Raw genomic sequence first — 21,357 nt, 5'->3', positions numbered from 1 at the left:
TGGATGGCATCACCGACTCAATGGGCATGAGTCTGAGTGAACTCCGAGAGTTGGTGATGGACAGGGAGGCCTGGTGTGCTGCTGTTCATGGGGTCGCAAAGAGTTGGACACGACTGAGCAACTGAACTGAACTGCATGAAATGGTCCTTCAAGACTGAGCAGGAGTACATGGAGAACAAGATGGGGAAGGTGGATACATCTGAAGGAAATGAAATCAATTTCCTGGAGAGATACCTGCACTACCACCTTTATTACAGCATTATTCACAGTAGCCAAAATATGTAAGTAACCTAAATGTCTGTCATAAGAGAAAGGGATAGAGAAAAATGTGATCTGTAAATACACACAGGTTTTTAAATTGAATATTATTCAGGTTTTTAAAAGCCAATAAATATAAATCCAGTGAAGTTGTCTCTTAACTAGGTGTTAAATTTTCAAACAGCAAAACTGGAGAACCTAATGTAATTAAGTTACCTTTCAGTTGAGTTCAGTGGCTCAGTCATGTCCAACTCTTTGCGACCCCATGGACTGCAGCACACCAGGCCTCCCTGTCCATCACCAACCCCCAGAGCTTACCCAAACTCATGTCCACTGAGTCGGTGATGCCATCCAACCATCTCATCCTCCATGATCCCCTTCTCCTCTCGCCTTCAATCTTTCCCAATATCAAGGTCTTTTCCAATGAGTCAGTTCTTCACATCAGGTGGCCAAAATATTAGAGTTTCAGCTTCAACATCAGTCCTTCCAATGAACATGCAGGACTGATTTCCTTTAGGATGGTTGGACCTCCTTGCAGTCCAAGGGACTCTCAAGAGTCTTCTCCAACACCACAATTCAAAAGCATTAATTCTTCAGTACTCAGGTTTCTTTATAGTCCAACTCTCACATCCACACATGACGACTAGAAAAACTATAGCCTTGACTAGACAAATCTTTGTTGGCAAAGTAATGTCTCTGCTTTTTAATATGCTGTCTCAGTTAGTCAGTCAGGTCAGTCACTCAGTCATGTCCGACTCTTTGTGACCCCATGAATCGCAGCACGCCAATCCCTGTCCATCACCAACTCCAGGAGTTCACTCAGACTAACATCTATCGAGTCAGTGATGCCATCCAGCCATCTCATCCTCTGTTGTCCCCTTCTCCTCCTGCCCCCAATCCCTCCCAGCATCAGAGTCTTTTCCAATGAGTCAACTCTTCACATGAGGTGGTCAAAGTACTGGAGTTTCAGCTTCAGCATCATTCCCTCCAAAGAAATCCCAGGACTGATCTCCCTTAGAATGGACTGGTTGGATCTCCTTGCAGTCCAAGTGACTCTCAAGAGTCTTCTCCAACACCACAGTTCAAAAGCATCAGTTCTTTGGCACTCAGCTTTCTTCACAGTCCAACTCTCACATCCGTACATGACCACAGGAAAAACCATAGCCTTGACTAGATGGACCTTTGTTGGCAAAGTAATGTCTCTGCTTTTGAATATACTATCTAGGTTGGTCATAACTTTGCTTCCAAGGAGTAAGCGTCTTTTAATTTCATGGCTGCAATCACCATCTGCAGTGATTTTGGAACCCCCCAAAAAATAAAGTCTGACACTGTTTCCACTGTTTCCCCATCTATTTGCCATGAAGTAATGGGACCAGATGCCATGATCTTCGTTTTCTGAATGTTGACCTTTAAGCCAACTTTTTCACTCTCCTCTTTCACTTTCATCCAGAGGCTTTTTAGTTCCTCTTCACTTTCTGCCATAAGGGTGGTGTCATCTGCATATCTGAGGTTATTGATATTTCTCCCAGCAATCTTGATTCCAGCTTGTGCTTCTTCCAGCCCAGCGTTTCTCCTGGTGTACTCTGCATGTAAGTTAAAAAAGCAGGGTGACAATATACAGCCTTGACGTACTCCTTTTCCTATTTGGAACCAGTCTGTTGTACCATGTCCAGTTCTAACTGTTGCTTTCTGACCTGCATATAGGTTTCTCAAGAGGCAGGTCAGGTGATCTGGCATTCCCATCTCTTTCAGAATTTTCCACAGTTTATTGTGATCCACTCAGTCAAAGGCTTTGGCATAGTCAATAAAGCAGAAATAGATGTTTTTCTGGAAGTCTCTTGCTTTTTCCATGATCCAGCGGATGTTGGCAATTTGATCTCTGGTTCCTCAGCCTTTTCTAAAACCAGCTTGAACATCAGGAAGTTCATGGTTCACGTATTGCTGAAGCCTGGCTTGGAGAATTTTGAGCATTACTTTACTAGCGTGTGAGATGAGTGCAATTGTGTGGTAAGTTTGGGCATTCTTTGGCATTGTCTTTCTTTGCTGTCTAGATTGGTCATAACTTTTCTTCCAAGGAGTAAGTGTCTTTTTATTTCATGGCTGCACAAGGTCCTTAATTTTCCCATGTAGTGTAATAAGCATTTTAAAATGTTAAACCAAGCACTCTATAAATTATTCTCTCTAAAGTCCAAGAAACGCTGAATAGAGCAATGAAATCTACAAAAATACACAGATATCTGAGCATTCAAACTTTTCTGTCTTGAAAGTAAAAACACTGGAAGAGTTTGCAGGGTGGGTAGAAAGTTTCTACTTTCCTATAGATTTTATCCCATTTTTTAGAAAGTAACTACATTTAATATTTGGTAGTGCATTTATTTTGAAACAGTATATATAATAGAGCCTCAAGAAAGACTCAGAACATAATACTTTACATGTTTGCTGGATTTTAATTTAAATCTTGCTTATTAGTTAAACCCACATACAAACTGTTCTTTGAAAAGGCAGTCAGAAGGCATCGGTTGGCTTCCTCTTTCCAAGTGGGCATCTTCTGTGTGGTCAAACGAAGAGCTACCACTCTTGCCATTTATGCTAGATTCAAGACACTTTACCATAGTGCTGGAAATGTGTTTTGAAGAAAGATAATATTTTTACCCACAAAACTTGAAAGTTGGTAACATTTAGTGCTGACTAGGGTATAGGAAATAGGCACTTGTGCACTTTCGGTAGGAGTATGAACTATTTAAACCTTTTTGGGAAAATGCATCCTATAAGAAAAATAAAAGCACAAGTTCTTGTAGTGGCAAATACTGACACCAACTCATATGTTCATTAGTAAAATAATTGAAATTATAGCTTTTGTGCACTGTGGAAAAGTAGGTATCTCAAAAAAAAAAAAACTAGATAGATCTCAATATACTGACTTAAAAAGTGCCCATGATATTTCTAAGTTCAATAAATTGTGAAATAATGAGCAAAATATAATACTTTGTTCACACAAAAACTGAACTGTAAAAGCCAGAATGGTATATAATATTTTACCTTATCCATGCATATCATTTGATGGTTCTGATGTTAAAGAATCTTCCTGCAGTGCAGAAGACCCGGGTTCAGTCCCTGGGTTGGGAAGATCCCCTGGAATAGGGAATGGCAACCCACTCCAGTATTCTTGCTTGGAGGATTCCAAGGACAGAGGAGCCTGGTGGTTTACATAGTCCATGGGGTCTCAAAGAGTCGGACACAACTGACTGACTGACACTTTCACTTTCATCATTCCAGAAGTCAAAGTGTTAGTCACTTTCACTTAATTAGTATATATATATATATATATATATACACTTCTGTATACTTATATTTACAGAAGTATATTTATATATATTAAGTTTTTTTATTTTGGGCTATAAAAGCAATATTTAGAAGATGAATATACTGTTGAATCTTGAGGAGGACTCCTATTGAGTATAAAAAATACTTTTAAATATTCTTACATTATGGGACATTTGATTTCCTTAACTGAGTTAACTTGTTGTTCTCAGTGGAATTGGGAATTGATACTCTAAGACTTAAATCTCTATCCCATTTTTAATTTAAGTTTATTAATATTTTATTTCATTTGTGTGAGCATATTACTTCCTCAGGTCAGATCTCAACCCTATCCTAATTTCTTGATAGTTAGAAACCAATAAAGATTTAATCAGAGAAGTCCGTGACTGAGCATGCATGCATGCGTGGGGCAAAGTGTGCATTTCAATCAGGTGGTGGTATTTTAATATTTTAACAACTTTTATAAATGTGACAATAAAATTCAGTTTCAAAAGTTTTTTTTAAAGTATGTTTATTTTTGAGTTGGAAAAAAAAATAAGAATTTCCAATCATCTCAAACATGTAAAGAAAAGTAAATTTTCCTACTGTACTCAACATGTCAGAAAGTATAAAGTGTGATCTCTAAAGTTTTTCCTATATGTTTCTCTTATGTTGTTTTAATGTCTTATGTTATTCCTCTTGCAAGTGCATTGTTACTCAGTGCCTAGTATATTGTTGCTAAAGAAATTCTAAAGAGGTAGCCTTGCAGAGAGTTTTTTTGTTCTAAAAATGGCTTGTACACTTTTATTCCATAGAAAGCAGCATTAGGAACTTAGCCCTATTGAGAATTTATTTCTTGCAAGTACTGTCAAAATGCTGGGTGAATTTATTTCTATATAATTATATCATATTTTATGTTGGGGCTAAAATAGACATGTGTAATCCATCAGGATGAGTTCCTTTGCGTGGATAAATGAATCAACAAAGTCACCTGAATAAATCATTTTCATTTTCAGCTCAGTTTTGTGGAAGTCAGCCGCTCTTGCATGCCTTTATTCTCCATTCGTCACTGCCTGTATCTTTACTTCAGACACTATTTCTATGTTAGCCTTCCTTGGTTGAATTATGTGGGGCTTTCCATGGGAAATGTTTTTCACATTGTACTTGTTGTTCTAATCTGAGTCAAAACAAGAATTCCTGTAACTACTGTGTCTCACTTTTGAGTCTAAAGAATTTCATGAATTTCGAAACCTTCAGAGAACTGGGTGATGATACTACTGAGTGAATTCACAAGATGATTTATTATATTGACTGTTTTTTATTTTTATTTTATTTTTTTTTTAGTTTTTTATTTTTTAAATTTTAATATCTTTAATTCTTACATGCGTTCCCAAACATGAACCCCCCTCCCACCTCCCTCCCCACAACATCTCTCCGGGTCATCCCCACGCACCAGCCCCAAGCATGCTGCATCCTGCGTCAGACATAGACTGGCGATTCAATTCTTACATGATAGTATACATGTTAGAATGTATTGACTGTTTTTTAAAGTTTGCACTTAGCTATACATGGTCCCTCACAGGAGAAAATAGACATAATAAATTTAATTTTTTTATATCTTTCTTGCTTTTCAGAAAATAAATACTGCTGGCACCAGTAATGCAGATGTCCCTTTGGCTGAGCCCGGAATGTACCAATTGGACATCACATTAAGAAGGGGTCAAAGTTTAGCTGCCCGAGATCGAGGAGGTAAGAACAGGGTCACCTGGAAGCTTATCCTCTGTATTTTTGACAAACTTTGTTTTCCTTGTGGTTTCTTAAGTTAAAAAGGATCAACTGTACTATGAATTTTAGAAGTCTGGGTTCAGTGATGTGGCTCAAAATGTCTGATGCCTGTGACCGTGGAGGAAGAGGTTACGATACAAGTGTGAAAACTCTGGACTCAGACAGTGAGGTCCCTGTCACATTGCTGACAAGTTAGACCCTGAATTATGAATAATTAGTGACAGAATCAGTTGAGTAGATAAGGCCTACATTTGAAGCCATATTGGAATTCACCTTTCACACACCAGAAATTCTTTTTGCTGCATAGATTTGCTCCATTGAATCTCATAAAACTGCACAACCTAGGACTAACATCTCACCAAAACTTTGGAGATTCCCAACATGGGATTTTCTTAAATTTGGCTGGACCTGGCAATAATCCCATGGTGGATTAACAGAATTTTGTAGGCCATGATGAACAGGAAGACAAGGCAAACACTCTTTAGTTCCTGGATTGCATATCCCAAGGCCATCTCCTAATGAACTAGCTTGGGGTACATTAATTATTCCTTGAACCTTGGTTAGGGACAAGACAAAAGGTAGACCCTAAACAGACTTTCTAGCATCTTTTGCATGTTTTAAGCTTCCAGATGTGGAGATCTGAAGGCCCCGAGGACCTAAAGGAAAGTGAGTTTGAATTTAACTCCTCCCACTGAGAAGGAGGAGAGTCCCTTAGCCTCTAACTCCTTGTCAGATAACCCTGAATGCTCCTGGCATCACAGGATCTTGTTTTTAATTCTCCTACCCTAATTGACATCCACACTTAGGAAGTGAAAGGAAGCAAACAAGATCACAGCTGGTCAGTCGTGTCTGATTCTCTGAGACCCCATGGACTGTAGCCCGCCAGCCTCCTCTGTCCATGGAGATTCTCCAGGCAAGAGTACTGGAGTGAGTTGCCATGCCCTTCTCCAGGGGATCTTCCCAACCAAGGGATTGACCCCAGGTCTCCTGCATTTGCAGGCAGGCTCTTTACCATCTCAGTCACCAAGGAAGCCCCTCCTATCTCTACAAACATAAAATAGAGAAAATGATTAATGTAGCAGTGGGGTTTTTAAGATTAGAAATGATACAAATAATAGATTTAAGTAAAAACTAGTAAATGCCAGAATATTATTAATGAATGAAGGTATGATTAGAAAAGTTAGAATTTAAACACAGGGGAATTTTCATAATTAACCATCTGGTTGGCAGGCTATGGTCCATTAGGTTGCAAAGAGTTGGACATGACTGAGCAACGAACACTTTTAGTTTTTTCTCTTTTAGAAGCTGAAGGCAAATATTTATGGAATTGAAATGATGGTCTCAAAAGAAGTTACAGTTAGCTTGGAGGAAAAAAATAATGCTATTAACATAGTATTTCACTATGTATATATAAATCATTTTTTAGTCTTCAGAGCAATTTTAATTACATTACATCATTTGACCTAAAATGAAATTGAGCCAGGCATCAGGTGATCAAAATTTTAGACCTTGATATGTCCTCCCAATAATATTAAATACATAAATACATAATTATTTATTGCAATTTTTTTGGAGTTACAAAATCCCCATGAATAGAAGAGATGGTTAAATAACCCTTAGTACATTTGCAGGATGAAATAATATACAACTGTAAAATAAGTAAGAAAAATCTCTAGGAACTGATATGGAGTTACTGGATTTATTATTAAGTGAAAAGTCAAAGTGCTAATAGCAACAGTATGAAATTTACGTAAGAATTGAGTATAAGGGATTATGCATTAGCTGTTCATTTCTTCAAAAAGAAATATCAGAAGTAAAATCCAGAAATGAATGAGACTGATAACATATGCAATATCTGTAAGAATAGGTGTTTAGAATGTAGGATAGGAATGGGGTAAAAAGGGTAAGGAAGAAGTTTACTGACATTTTCTTCAATGAACTTTCTTACATGATTCTAACTCTTCAACGACAGCAATATTACAGAAAGAAATGAATCAGTAGATGGGTGGATGGATGGATGGATTGATGATAGATTCCCACATCCTGGTTGATATTTAACCATAACCACACCTCAGGGGGATGGGAAATAAAACAACTAATCTAAGTGGTTAAGTAAAACCATGTTTGGATTATACACTGTAAAACTCGAGACAAAAAGAACTAGATATAACTAATGTACTTCAAAGCATGATTATCAATTCTGAAACTGCTTACTGAATATACTAGGAATGAACAACTAAGTAAATATATTGTAGATGAAAGAGCCAGATTTCCTACTGTTGGAGAAAGAAGTTACATACATGGAATGGGAAAAAGCTAGAATGTACCTTGCTGTGTTAGAAAGGTAGCGGTAGGAGCTTATGGCTTCTTATATATACAGATAGGAATTAAGATGGATAGGGGTGTGTATAATCTATCTGCTGAGAAGACCTAGAAGCCATCACAAAGGTGTAATGACAAAGTGGAAATCTATACACTTTTTGGCCCAAATCTTGGATTCTAAATACAATTCCCCCATAAAAGTAAGCAGGGCTCCTCGTGAAATGGTTGATTGCAGATCTAGGGCAGGGAAAGTACGAGACAAGCCTAGTTCATTTTGCAGTGCCAAAAAATAAAGTACTCAAAAATGGATGGCAGAAAGTCAAAACGAAATAGGAGCCAACTTAAAGGCATTCCTGATGATCAAAGCAGGTACATTTCAGCAACAAAATAAATAGTGGTAATAATAAATTCTTACACATAGAATAGTATATGTGTCTATGAGCTCATAGATAACTGTGTATCATGATAAATACATAATTGAATAAATAAATAAGTGTGGGATAAGGTAAAGCTTTTCCTTATGGTGGAATTCTAATGAACAAATGTAGATGTGAAAATAGGAATAGATCACCTTTTGACAAGCATCACTGTAATAATTATTATAGGCAATAATCATCCACTGATGCTAAAAGTGTTATTTAGACTCTTAGTCATGTCTGACTCCTCATGACCCCATGGACTGTAGTCTGCCAGGCTCCTCTGTCCATGGGATTTCCCAGGCAAGAATACTGGAGTGGGTTGCCATTTCCTTCTCCAGGGGATCTCTGCGACCCAGGGATTGAACCCACACCTCCTACATTGGCAGGTGGATTCTTTACAGCTGAGCTACCAACTGTATATGCAAGATTATGATGAGAAACTGGCCATTTGCATCATTTCAGAGTATTTCTCCCACAAGATATGTATGAATTACAAAGGGGAAAAGTTACTTTACAGTAGAAAAACTTGGAAGACATCCTTTTAACCAAGTGCAAAGTTAACATCAGCAGTAATGAGACCAACAGACATAATGCACCTCCTGATACGATGCGTTGAGAAAGATACATCCTGTCTGTGGCGTTCTTGTCAGCAATGCATAAAGTCAGTGTCATCCACAGGAAACATCAGGCAAACTCTGGCAACATATGACGCCAGTAATCTGAGCTACTTAGCAGCTGTCCTTTGGGCAAGGCACACACCATCTTGTCCCACCATTCATGTGTTCACAGCTGTGCGTCTGGATGGCATCACGTGTGTACCACTGTCTTTCTTGTAGTAGCAAAGTATTCTCTATAGACATCTCTGTCAAAAATAGGAACTTCTTGAAGATAAAATGAGATGACCATGTTCCAAAGAAAAAAGGGAGAGAAAATACTACTTTACAGAAGTGAAGACTATCCCAAAGTGTTTAAAATGCAAACTCTATCCCAGCTTCACTGTCTTACTCACTTGCCTGACATTTATGAAGTTTTTATTTGGTAGATATGAGAGGAGATACATAAACAGAGGACACAACCTGAGTTAAGTTTGGGATTGACTAAAACATCATAGATTCACCTGTAAATAACAGATGATGTTAAACATATGATTGGATAGATAGCATTGGGACATGTATATATGATAATTAGATGGAGATGGGTAGTTCACAGTGAGAAAACAAGCAGGGAAACACTATGGTCTTGTGGGAGTATAGTTTTGGGATTATGAATGTGGAACAGGAGAAGGAAAGGAAAATGGGAAAGCTGCTGGTTCAGTTCAGTTCAGTCGCTCAGTCGTGTCCAACTCTTTGCGACCCCATGAATCGCAGCACGCCAGGCCTCCCTGTCCATCACCAACTCCAGGAGTTCACTCAAATTCACATCCATCGAGTCAGTGATGCCATCCAGCCATCTCATCCTCTGTCGTCCCCTTCTCCTGCCCCCAGTCCCTCCCAGCATCAGGGTCTATTCCAATGAGTCAACTCTTCGCGTAAGGTGGCCAAAGTACTGGAGTTTCACCTTTAGCATCAGTCCTTCCAAAGAACATCCAGGGCTGATCTCCTTTAGAATGGACTGGTTAGATCTCCTTGCAATCCAAGGGACTCTCAAGAGTCTTCTCCACAGGTATAATTAACCTCCAATTAAAATAAATAAATTTATATTTTTAAAAAATAAAAAAGGAACAACATGAAAAATAAAAAAGGAACAACATAAAAAAAAAAAAGAGTCTTCTCCAACACCACAGTTCCAAAGCTCTCAGCTTTCTTCACAGTCCAACTCTCACATCCATACATGACCACTGGAAAAACCATAGCCATGACTAGATGGACCTTTGTTGGCAAAGTAATGTCTCTGCTTTTCAGTATGCTATCTAGGTTCAGGGAATGTCAAATAGCATCTGAGATAAATTGGGTGAGGGAGTTCAAAAAATTATTGCAATTTTAAGACTAAATGATGGCTGGGCACCTTGTGGATTTGGAGGAAATGTGACTATAGGCAAAAATATTTGTGTAACTGTTAAAATCAGCAGAAATTGCACTCTCTTGTTATTTGTTACATTGATGCCCTCACCTACTGCCCAGCAAAACCCAAATGCCTGTGTCTTCCATGTCCCCTGTCAGCCTTGCACTAAATAATGGAAGAGAAAACTCATTTCAACCATCCCCTTGGGGACTAGAAGATTGTTTGAACTTCGTACAGAATTTTTATACATAGTGGGCACTGGGCAGTCGTAACTGGCTGTCCTTCTTCCATTTTTATAACCTGTTTTACAGAACAACCAGATAGCTCTGGGGAGTGCTACTACTTTTTCCTACATTTTATTATACCGGCTTTAACAGCCTCATGGACTAGAAAGCACGTGACCTTGGAGACTCTGTCATACATAATTTCAAAGCCAGTCTCCACATTTTATTAGCTTTGTGACTGAGTGAAATGTGCAGTCTCTCTTTGCAACTACAGGGTTCTAGATTTCGCAAACAAAAATACACGATGCCTTGTTTTCGTTTTTCTGGTTGGCTGTACAGTATCGTATGTGAGACCTTAGTTCCCAGAACATGAACGTGAAAGTTGCTCACTCGTGTCTGACTCTTTGTGACTCCATGGACTGTTTAGTCCATGGAATTCTCCAGGCCAGAATACTGGAGTGGGTAACCTTTCCTTTCTCCAGGGGATCTTCCCAACCCAGGAATTGAACCCAGGTCTCCTGTATTGCAGGTGGATTCTTTACCAGCTAAGCCACAAAGATAGTCCCCAGACCAGGGATCAAACCCATGCCTCCTGCATTGAGAGCATGGAGTCTTAGCCACTGGACCACAGGGAAGTCCCAACATGATGCTTAAATTTGAATTTCAAATAATCCATTATCTTTTAATGTAAATAAATCTCATGAATCTAATCCACAGTATAATAAATATAGACAATAACATTGTACTATAATTACATAATGTGATAAATATTATCATAATGATAAACATATTATTATACAGTATGTAAATATATCAGTGGAGAAGGAAATGGCAACCCACTCCAGTATTCTAGCCTGGAGAATCCCATGGATGGAGGAGCTTGGTAGGTTATAGTCTACAGGGTCGCAAAGAGTTGGACACGACTGAGCGACTTCACAAAGTAACATGCTGTATATCTTAAGCTTATACAATTTTTCATGTCAAATTTATTCAGTGAAAAAGAAATAATACACTACTTGGAGTATTCTTATATAAAAAATTATTTATTCTTTATTTGAAGTTCCAGTTTAACAAAGCTCCTTGTTTTCTCTAGCAGCCCTTTGGCAATTGTCATGCCTAGTTATTTTTCAAAATGCCATTTATATTTTAATTAGGTTTGGCTTTTCAGGACTGTATTATCATCTATCACATTTTGAAAGTCTTGTCTTGACAAGATTGTTTATGTTGTTAGAAAAGTAAGAGCAATCTGTGTAGACATGCCTGGTGAGAGCACATTCTCTATAATTTAAGTCCTTGAAATTTGTACTGCGGAGGCTGCATTCATGTCCCAGGGCTGCCTTAACATGTTACCCAAAACTTGGTGGCTTAAAACTACAGAAGTTTCTTCTCTCAGTTTTGGAGTCTGAGAATCAAAGAAATCAAAGTTGTGGTAGGAAATAGCCCTTCCAAAGACTCTTGCAAAGAATTCTTCCTCACCTCTTACAGCTTCTGGTGGCCCCAGGCATTCCTTGACGTGGGGCAGCATCACTCCAATCTTTGCTTCCATCTCTACATGGCATCCTTCTCTGTTTTCCTGCCTCAAACTTCCCTCTTCTTTATCTCATAAGGATAGCAGTCATTGGGTTTTAAGGCAAACCCTAAATCCAGGATGATCTCATCTCAAATTCCTTAAGTTAATTTTATCTGCATAAAGCTCATTCCTTTTTTTGGAAATAAATTATTTGGGGGTCAAAATCAGTATGGTAATACAAGAAAATGTAGACAGTTTTTGCAAGAACAACTGTGAAAAGTTTAGCAACTTTGAACGTTCATAAATCATTTCAGTTCCCTGAGGCTTTGAGAAGTTTTGATTGTTCAAAGGTTAGAAAGATCTGGCTGAACTCTAGAGACATTTGATGAAAAAGCCCATTTCTGAATAAGGTTCATAGGTACAGGGAGTTAGGACTTGGACACATTCTTTGGGAGGACCCAGGCCAATTCCCTGGAAGAGGGCATGGCAACCCAGTCCAGTATTCTTGCCTGGAGAATCCCACAGACAGAGAAGCCTGGTGGGCTACAGTCCGTGGGGTCACAAAGCATCAGACACAGCTGAAGTGACTGAGCGTGCACACACATACACACAGGTCAGCTCACTACAGAGGACAATTCTTCTCTTCAAATACCAGGACACATTTAAAAAATAAAAAAGCGATCCACATGAACTTGTTTATTGTGATTCTGTTTATAACAGTGTTCAAAATCCTTGCGTTGAGTTAGAGAATTTCATTCATTCCACACTGAAACCCCTACAGTCTGCACTGTGACTCTGATGTGTCAGTGTGAAAGGAAAGTTTCCATGTGTTCTGAGAACAGTTTTAAGATTGGAGTAAGAACTTTAGAAACCTGATAGATGGGAAAGGATTGAAAGTTCGTCCCCTGACAAGCTTCAGTTTTCTCACTATTTGGGAAAGCCTCACTAATTAAGAACTTAATATCGGTTTTAAGAAAGCCAGATCTGAGACAGTAAATTAGAAAGCTTTTTTTTTCTGTTTTGAAAATTGTCTTGATAAAAATGAAGCATATTCTAAGTATAAAAATAGCCCTTTTCAGGTTGGAGAATCTGCCAGCAATTTTATTATTAGAGTGTGACTTATGAAAACTTTTAGAGATTTATTCACTGAGTGGATAGGCATAGTAATGTTTCTAATATGTATTGTATATCAGGAGTAATGTTTAATGTGTACATATATGTATAATCTGAATAGGACTGGCCATTAGAGCGGCTTCCACCCCACACATTCGTTCACAGCTTGGTGTTTAAGGTCCTCTTTGGTTTGGACCTTTGCGAATTTCTTTTACGGTCAGATTGCCATATATCTGGGCTTGCCTGGGGGCAGTTCTGTTTTTTCCCCCTTTGACTTCCATAATTGCTAATATTATCTCATTTAACTGTCACAAGGGTCCTGATTTTAGAGACATAATATGTACTCGTGTGTTTTAGAAAAAAATCTTAATCCCGTTAAAGTTGATCATAAATTTAAGCATCATGAGTGTTCCTGTTTTTTCCCAGAAGGAAATTGCAGTTTATTTCATCAGAGAAAGGTGTGTATCTGAGCGACTCTGAGATACTTTTCTTGGCAGCCCCTTCTTTAGGTTTACACAGTCTTTAAACAAGCTATTTTGATCAAGAAAAGGTCTGTCATGTTGCACTTCTCTGCTAAAGTTATGAATTGTATGTGTTGCTAGTCAATCGATTTTTGCATTTCTTACAAATGGTGGAATCAACTATAGGCTTGTTTTACTCAATATAGGCACAAGCAGAAGCAAAGATGTTAATGCTATAGCTTCCACCAGTTTCCTACCATTGGGAATTATTTTTAATGATCGTGACTCAGTTTTATTGATAGCTTTTTCACTATGATCTTAAGCCTCTAAATTTATATATATACACATATTATAGTATATATCCACTGTGTGCATATACACATTTATAGCATTTGCTTCGGCAGAACACATATGTTCCATTGTGTTTGTCTTGTTTTCATAGGTGCAAAAAAACCACTCATTGACACACAAAGATTCCCTTGTTTCATGTTAATATAATTAGAGCTATATAATTACTAAAACTTCAGAATGGACTTCTACCTTGAGATTTTGTGAATGACTCCTAGACTCTATCTTTTTGCTGGAAAGCTCTTTATACTGGCCTTTTTAAAATAAATGTCTTATTTGGGGCTGTTCTGGGTCTTCGTTGCTGCTCGTGGGCTTCCTCTGATTGTGCAGGCTTCTCTTGTTGCAGAACAAAGGCTCTAGGGCCTGTGCTCAGTAGTTGTAGAGCCTAAACTTAGTTGCCCTGAGGCACGTGGAATCTTCCTGGACTAGGGACCGCAGCCATGTCCCCTACCTTGGCAGATGGATTCTCAACTACTGGATCAGCAGGGCAGTCCTATGTTAGTCTTAGCACTTCCTTTATTCTGAGCCAGAGGCAAAGAACCTGGTGGCTGTTCCCTAGGCTCTCTGCAGCACTGCATACATGGAGGTATTCCTTTCTTCAAAATTCCCATGGTTTGCCAAAAGATGCCATCTTTTAGTGAATGTAAATCCAGAACTCCTTAAGCCATAGAGCAAACCCTATATCAATTTTCTGAAGAAATTCCAAAGATGTTTCCACATATGAAATGCTGTCATATCACACCTGGCAACGTTAGGTTCACTTTTAAAGTGCAATCTCTCCTGCTATTATGATTAAAAATTTGCTTTGCCTAATTATTTCTAGATTGGAAGAAGAACCCATTTTTATTTAACCTTTACAAAAAACCACATTGCCATGAAAACTAAAAAGGCCCATGAAAGGAATTGTGTACAATGCCTGACACTGTTCTCAGGAGTTGATAGACAAGGCCAATCGATACATATCATATTTTCTTCAGAATCTGCATAGACTTTGCCACTGGTGGGTTTTTATTTGAAATATGATTTTATTATTTATAGATGAATTCAATTTATAATAAGTATAATTTAATTCAGCATCTGTAACAAAGGATGATTTTAAGCTTAACTCATTTTAAAAGTACATCTCTGAGTTCCAATATTAGAAACAGTGTCCTTAAATTCACTTGAGGTTAATTAACTTGTGTACATAGTGTTCCATATTTAGATTTCTTAAAGGATATTCTCCTCAATGTAAGGATAAAGGAGAATTTATGGGTTTGTAGTTTTCAGTGTATTGTGCTTATAGACAGAATATAAGTTCGGGAACTTAATTATGTGTTCTCTGAAATTAGATCATATGAAGCATGCAAAATTACCTTTTTCATAAATTTTAAAAGGTTGTTGGCACCATTTAGCAAATAAGAATGGGTATACATTTTTGGTACAACTATTTGATATAGTCAAACCTATATAAGGGTATATGTTCATTAATTAAGATTATTTTAAGAGCCAGCATTCATTCTAGTTAGCACTAAATTAGTCTTCTAAATTTGGAATTAGAGATACAGTGAAAAGTTCTACTGGGCTTTATTAGTGCTTATCATAAAATATCATTAAAAATAATGGCAACAATATTCTAAAGCAAATAACTACAGTTGAATGTTTCTTTTTGCTTTTACAAGGTACTATTTCTTTTTCTGTTGATCTTGGGTTAGCAGTCTACTTTCACGAAGTTATCTGGTTTGGGACCAAAATAGTCTTGGAAATTTTAACTTTCAAAGTGCCCTGGATCAGTTAGTCAAGTATTTCTTTGTAGTCCAACTCTCACATCCATACATGACTACAGGAAAAGCCATAGCTTTGACTAGATGGACCTTGTTGGCAAAGTAATGTCTCTGCTTTTTAATATGCTGCCTAGGTTGGTCATAGCTTTTCTTCCAAGGAGAAAGTGTCTTTTAATTTCATGAAAAGAATGAAATTTAATTTAATTTCACAGACACTGCAGTCACTATCTGCAGTGATTTTGGAGTCCAAAAAATAAAGTCTGTCACTGTTTCCATTGTTTCCCCATCTATTTGCCATGAAGTGATGGGACCAGATGCCATGATCTTAGTTTTCTGAATCTTGACCTTTAAGCCAGCTTTTTCACTCTCCTCTTTCACTTTCAACAAGGGGCTCTTTAGTTCTTCACTTTCTACCATAAGAGTGATGTCATCTGTGTATCTGATGTAATTGATATTTCTCCCAGCAATCTTAATTCCAGCTTGTGCTTCATCCAGCCCAGCATTTCTCATGATGTACTCTGCATGTAAGTTAAATAACTAGGGTGACAATATACAGCCTTGACGTACTCCTTTCCCAATTTGGAACCAGTCTGTTGTTCTAAATTGTCCAGTTCTAACTTTGCTTCTTGACCTGTGTACAGATTTCTCAAGAGGCAGGTAAGTTGGTCTGGTATTCCCATCTCTTTAAGAACTTTCCACAGTTTGTGGTGATCTACATAGTCAAAGATTTTGGCATAATGAACAAATCAGAAGTAGATGTTTTACTGATATTCTATTGCTTTTTTGATGATCCATCAGATATTGGCAATTTGACCTCTGGTTCCTCTGCCTTTTCCTTTTCTTCTAATTTTTCCAAAATACATGTCTAATCTTTAGCTTAAGCAGAAATCTGTAGGCAAGCAAGAGGGGGAAACAGAGGCCATGTGTTGATGGTAGACAGAATGCTTCTAGTTAATTTATTATAGAAACCAATCATACCAGAATGAAAGAGAGTAAAATCTCCTATTGGAAATGATCACATAAGCTTTGGGCAACAGGTAATCAGGTGATGATTACCCAAAGGGAAAATATGTTATGGACAGTGAAGGCTTTGGTAAATATCCAGTGCTGTGCAGTCAGTACTATAGAGTGTACACCAAAATCATGTCCAATTGATAAAAGCGTTTTAAAACTACAAATAAAATTCTTCCTCAAAGTCAATTTATTGACAACCATTGTGTATGAGTGACAAACTGAGTGTACGAGTGTGAACTTGCTTCCCCTCACCCCAACAGGGTCTATAATATCATGTCAAAACTAATACTTTATGGGTACAAAACTGACCTTGGGTAGGCCAAGCTTTTCTTTTTTTGTTTTGAAAAATTTTTCCTATCCCCCAAAAGAATTATGTTGTGTGTAGTTTCTAAGTCGTGTCCAACTCTTTGCAAACCAATGGACTGTCGCCCACCAGGCTCCTCTGTCCAAAAAGAATATTCTATGCCTATTTTGGGAGAAGGCAGTGGCAACCCACTCCAGTACTCTTGCCTGGAAAATCCCATGGACAGAGGAGCCTGGTAGGCTGCAGTCCATGGGGTCGCAGAGTTGTATACGACTGAGCGACTTCACTTTCACTTTTCACTTTCATGCATTGGAGAAGGAAATGGCAACCCACTCGTGTTCTTGCCTGGAGAATCCCAGGGATGGCAGAGCCTGGTCGGCTGCCATCTATGGGGTCGCACAGAGTCAGACATGATGGAAGTAACTTAGTAGCAGCAGCAGCAGCGTGCCCATTTTGATCCCCTACATTCAGCTGAACATCAGACCGACAAGACCATCCAGGCCACACTTGACAGCGCTTCAGGAGTATACAGGGCAGGAACCACAGCTCAGCAGCAGGACAGTCTCAGCTGTCCCTTCCTGCTGTACGTGCAGCAGCCCTTGCAGTCACCCAGGAGTTCTTTACCTTAGCTACTAGGTAACACTATGCAGATGGAAAAAGATAAGATGACATTGAACAAATGTGGGAGCCGCTATGATATCAAAGCCTCTTTCTCATAGGAGCTAGAATCTCTTATAACTGCTTCATAAGCATAGTTTCTAGGGACTTGCTCAGTTACAAGAATTATTACATTTGGAAATCCCAAAGATATGGCTTCCTAACAGATGTTTCTACTTCTCCCAGGCCAGATGAAATTTACCAACCAGGACATCCTTTTTACCTTGTGTTGCTTAGCAACATAGTTGATATACTATCTACTGAGGGTTATAAGGACATAAAGAGTTAACCAAAGGTCATATTCTCAGGAAGAAGGGTAAAAAGCTTTCCCCACCCTGGGGCCAGCATTGAGAACATTAATAAAATACAGGGCATTCATGTTGTATCTAATTGTGTCAGTTGGCCCCTCCTTACTCTAGTGCCACAAGAAGGGTTTCAAGGTGAGATGATTTCAAGCCTTTGGTGTTAATGGCACCCCACTCCAGTACTCTTGCCTGGAAAATCCCATGGATGGAGGAGCCTGGAAGGCTGCAGTCCATGGGGTCGCTAAGAGTCAGACACGACTGAGCAACTTCACTTGGACTTTTAACTTTCATGCATTGGAGAAGGAAATGGCAACCCACTCTAGTGTTCTTGCCTGGAGAATCCCAGGGACAGGGGAGCCTGGTGGGCTGCTGTCTATGGGGTTGCACAGAGTCGAAGACGACTGAAGTGACTTAGCAGCAGCAGCTGTTAAAGCAGCATAAACATTGCTTTGGATATAAAATACCCTGTCAGATTTGTTAGTCCAAATTTAGGGCCTGATCTTGGAAGAAATGAAAAACCACAGCACACAAGTGCTCATGGATGAGAAGTAGCTATAACCTTTTCTGTTTCCAGTCAAAGTGACAACATTTTATAGCAGCCATAACAGAGAAAAAACAATAAATAGTTTAGTGATTTTAGATTGTCTAGACATGACAGTATTCTTGCCTTGGAAATCCCATAGACAGAGGAGCCTGGGGGGAGTCCGTGGGGTCAAAAAGAATTGGACACGACTGAGCGACTAAACAACAGCAACACGACGGGCATGACAGACCCTTACCATTCTTTCTGTTTGCTTACTTTTTAAAATAAATGACCGTGGTCATAAAATACACAACATCACAGTAAAAGCAGACTCTTTTGAAAGTATGCATTCAGTTTGGACGAGGCAAAACCTTCCTTCTATGCACAAAGCATTAAATTTTTATTACCTTGTATGAGAACAGTCCTGGTACTTAATGACCAGTTTTCTTTCTAAGCTACAAGTTCTCTATTATACCTAAACCTCTTAAAAAATAATTTTATGTCATTTTTTCACTCTAATTTTCTTGAGGCATAATTAGAGTAAATTTCACTTCAGTTCAGTCACTCAGTTGTTGGCAAAGTAATGTCTCTGCTAGGTTGGTCATAACTTTCCTTCCAAGGAGTAAGCGTTTTTTAATTTCATGGCTGCAGTCACCATCTGCAGTGAGTTGAGCCCAGAAAAATAAATTCAGCCACTGTTTCCACTGTTTCCCCATCTATTTGCCATGAAGTGATGGGACCAGATGCCATGATCTTAGTTTTCTGAATGTTGAGCTTTAAGCCAACTTTTTCACTCTCCTTTTTTACCTTTATCAAGAGGCTCTTTAGTTCCTCTTCACTTTCTTCCATGAGGGTGGTGTCATCTGCATATGTGAGGATATTGATATTTCTCATGGCACTCTTGATTCCAGCTTGTGCTTCATCCAGCCCAGCATTTCTCATGATGTACTCTGCATATAAGTTAAATAAGCAGGGTGACAATATACAGCCTTAACACGATCCTTTTCCTATTTGGAACCAGTCTTTTGTTCCATGTCCAGTGCTAACTGTTGCTTCCTGACAGATTTCTCAAGAGGCAGAACAGTTGGTCTAGTATTCCCATCTCTTGCAGAATTTTCTGCAGTTTGTTGTGATCCACACAGTCAAAGCCTTTGACTGTCCTTCCCTTAATCATAGAGCTCAGTCATAACTGCCTACCTGCTTGCCCACAACATCCCCACCCTCCCCCAGGCCCAGCTAGTGATTCTGCTAATCTTCAGATCTGAAGGGCTCCACTATGATAGTTTATCAAAGGGTCACTGAGGGGTGTGCACCTCTGCTGGTTTCCCTGGTGACTGATGAACTGATGAGCTGATGTAACATCAAATCCCCCTTTAACTGGTAACCTCCCGCTCCCTCCCATCTTACTGTAAAAACTGTACGTGCTGGTGTGTTGCTCCAGGATCTTGCTTTCAGGCTTGCAACACGCCCTATCCATTAAACCACTAATGTGTCTCTTTAAAAAAATGTTTGAAGATAATTGCTTTATAATGTTGTGTTAGTTTCTGTCATATGTCAACATGAATCAGCCATAGGCATACATATATCCCCTCCTTCTTGAATTTCCTTCCTACCCCATCCCAACCCTGTAGGTTATCACAGAACATCACACAGCAAACTCCCACTGTCTTATCTGTTTTACACGTGGTAATGTCTGTGTTTCAGTGCTACTCTCTCAATTCAACCCACTCTCTCCTTCCCTGTAATGTCTCTTTCATGGACTCCTGGCTCCTTTTCAGTCTCAAGGCTAGGCGGATGTAAGGCACCTTTGGGGTGCAGCCTGACACCTGTCAACCTTAGAATGAAAAGAGAGGTGCTTGACAGTCCAGTGGCTAAGGCTTGGCAATTCCAATGCTAGGGCATAGGTTCAATCACTGGTCAGGGAAGTAAGATCCCACAAGCCATGTGGCACAACCAGAAAAGAAAAGAAAGAGAATGGTTCTGGGAAAAAGGAGGCACTCATCTGTATAGCCTATAGTTCATCATTTATTATGCCCTAGTTATTTGTTTTACCTTTCTGTTAAGCATGGATGGATGCTGTCCACTGTGAATGTGTCAAGATTTTTACAATTAGAGTTGAAAGTGAATTTTTCTTCCCTGTTAAAGAATGACCAATCTGTCATTCACAAACATCTTTCAGATGTGGGAAAATGGGTTGTTTCAAATTTTGAAAGAGTACGATTTTGCAACAAAAGGCACTGAGAGCCAATGACTGCAAAGTTGTATAACTGTGCTTTTCTAAATTTTCTCGAGTTTTGAGAATATATTATCTCTTGACAAAATTATCGAGGAACAGTTCCTCATTAAATTTAGAAAAGAATGAACAAAGCTTTGTTTTGTACTAAAGAAGACTCTGAGTATAAATTATAAGTATAACTGAAAGAAATTGTTTTTCCAAAAAAAGTACATTCAAATTTAAAAATTCTCAGACTTCAGTCAATTTACTTGCACATCTTAATAGCAGGCTGTAATAGAAGAAAGAGCTTGTGCTTTAGGTTGGGGTCTCCGGAAGCATAGCCTGAGACAGGGATTTGTGCTTCTCTGTGAAATAATCTGAGAACACAGCAGGAAGGGTGAAGATGAAACAGGGAAGGAAGGAGGCCAGTAGAGGCTGGACGAAGCAGCAGGTTACCTTTAGGGACCTCTGGAACGTAGTATGGATGCCCCCGACAAGTTTCAGTGAGAAGCCGAGAAAACAGGCTATTTATTTGACAGTCCTAACTTGCCATTTGCTAAGGCCTGCTCCCAAGTTCTGGCACCTGTGGCCTGGCACATACACAGGCCAAACATGCTCCTAAAACCATAAATGCTTGAGGAAGAGATGGAAGTCGAATGTCTTTGGTGTTTAGGAAAACTGACTGTAGGCAGGAGATGACCGGGCACCAACAGCATCTGCTCCAATGCAGGTTTGGTGTTATGCTGAGTTACGTAAGTCAGATGCAGCATGGAAGCATGAAATGATTTCACTCATCAGTGAAATCTTAAAAAGCAAAATAAACAAAAGGTACAGA

At 38.9% G+C, this 21,357-nt stretch overlaps 1 protein-coding gene across 27 annotated transcripts in view; it reads left to right on the top strand.

Moving 5' to 3' along the window:
- Positions 1-21,357, top strand: part of MCTP1 (multiple C2 and transmembrane domain containing 1) — a 395,240-nt gene that overhangs the window by 86,061 nt on the left and 287,822 nt on the right. For all 27 annotated transcript variants that reach the window (XM_069590168.1, XM_069590162.1, XM_069590153.1 and 24 more), the window contains exon 2: positions 5,193-5,307. In XM_069590168.1, coding sequence (XP_069446269.1) covers positions 5,247-5,307 — 61 coding nt within the window. In that variant the 5' untranslated portion in view covers positions 5,193-5,246. The remainder of the gene's footprint in view (positions 1-5,192; positions 5,308-21,357) is intronic.

The sequence above is a fragment of the Ovis canadensis genome, chromosome 5, assembly GCF_042477335.2.
Source record: "Ovis canadensis isolate MfBH-ARS-UI-01 breed Bighorn chromosome 5, ARS-UI_OviCan_v2, whole genome shotgun sequence".
NCBI classification, from domain to species: Eukaryota; Metazoa; Chordata; class Mammalia; order Artiodactyla; family Bovidae; genus Ovis; species Ovis canadensis.
This window is presented reverse-complemented; position numbering and strand designations above follow the sequence as displayed.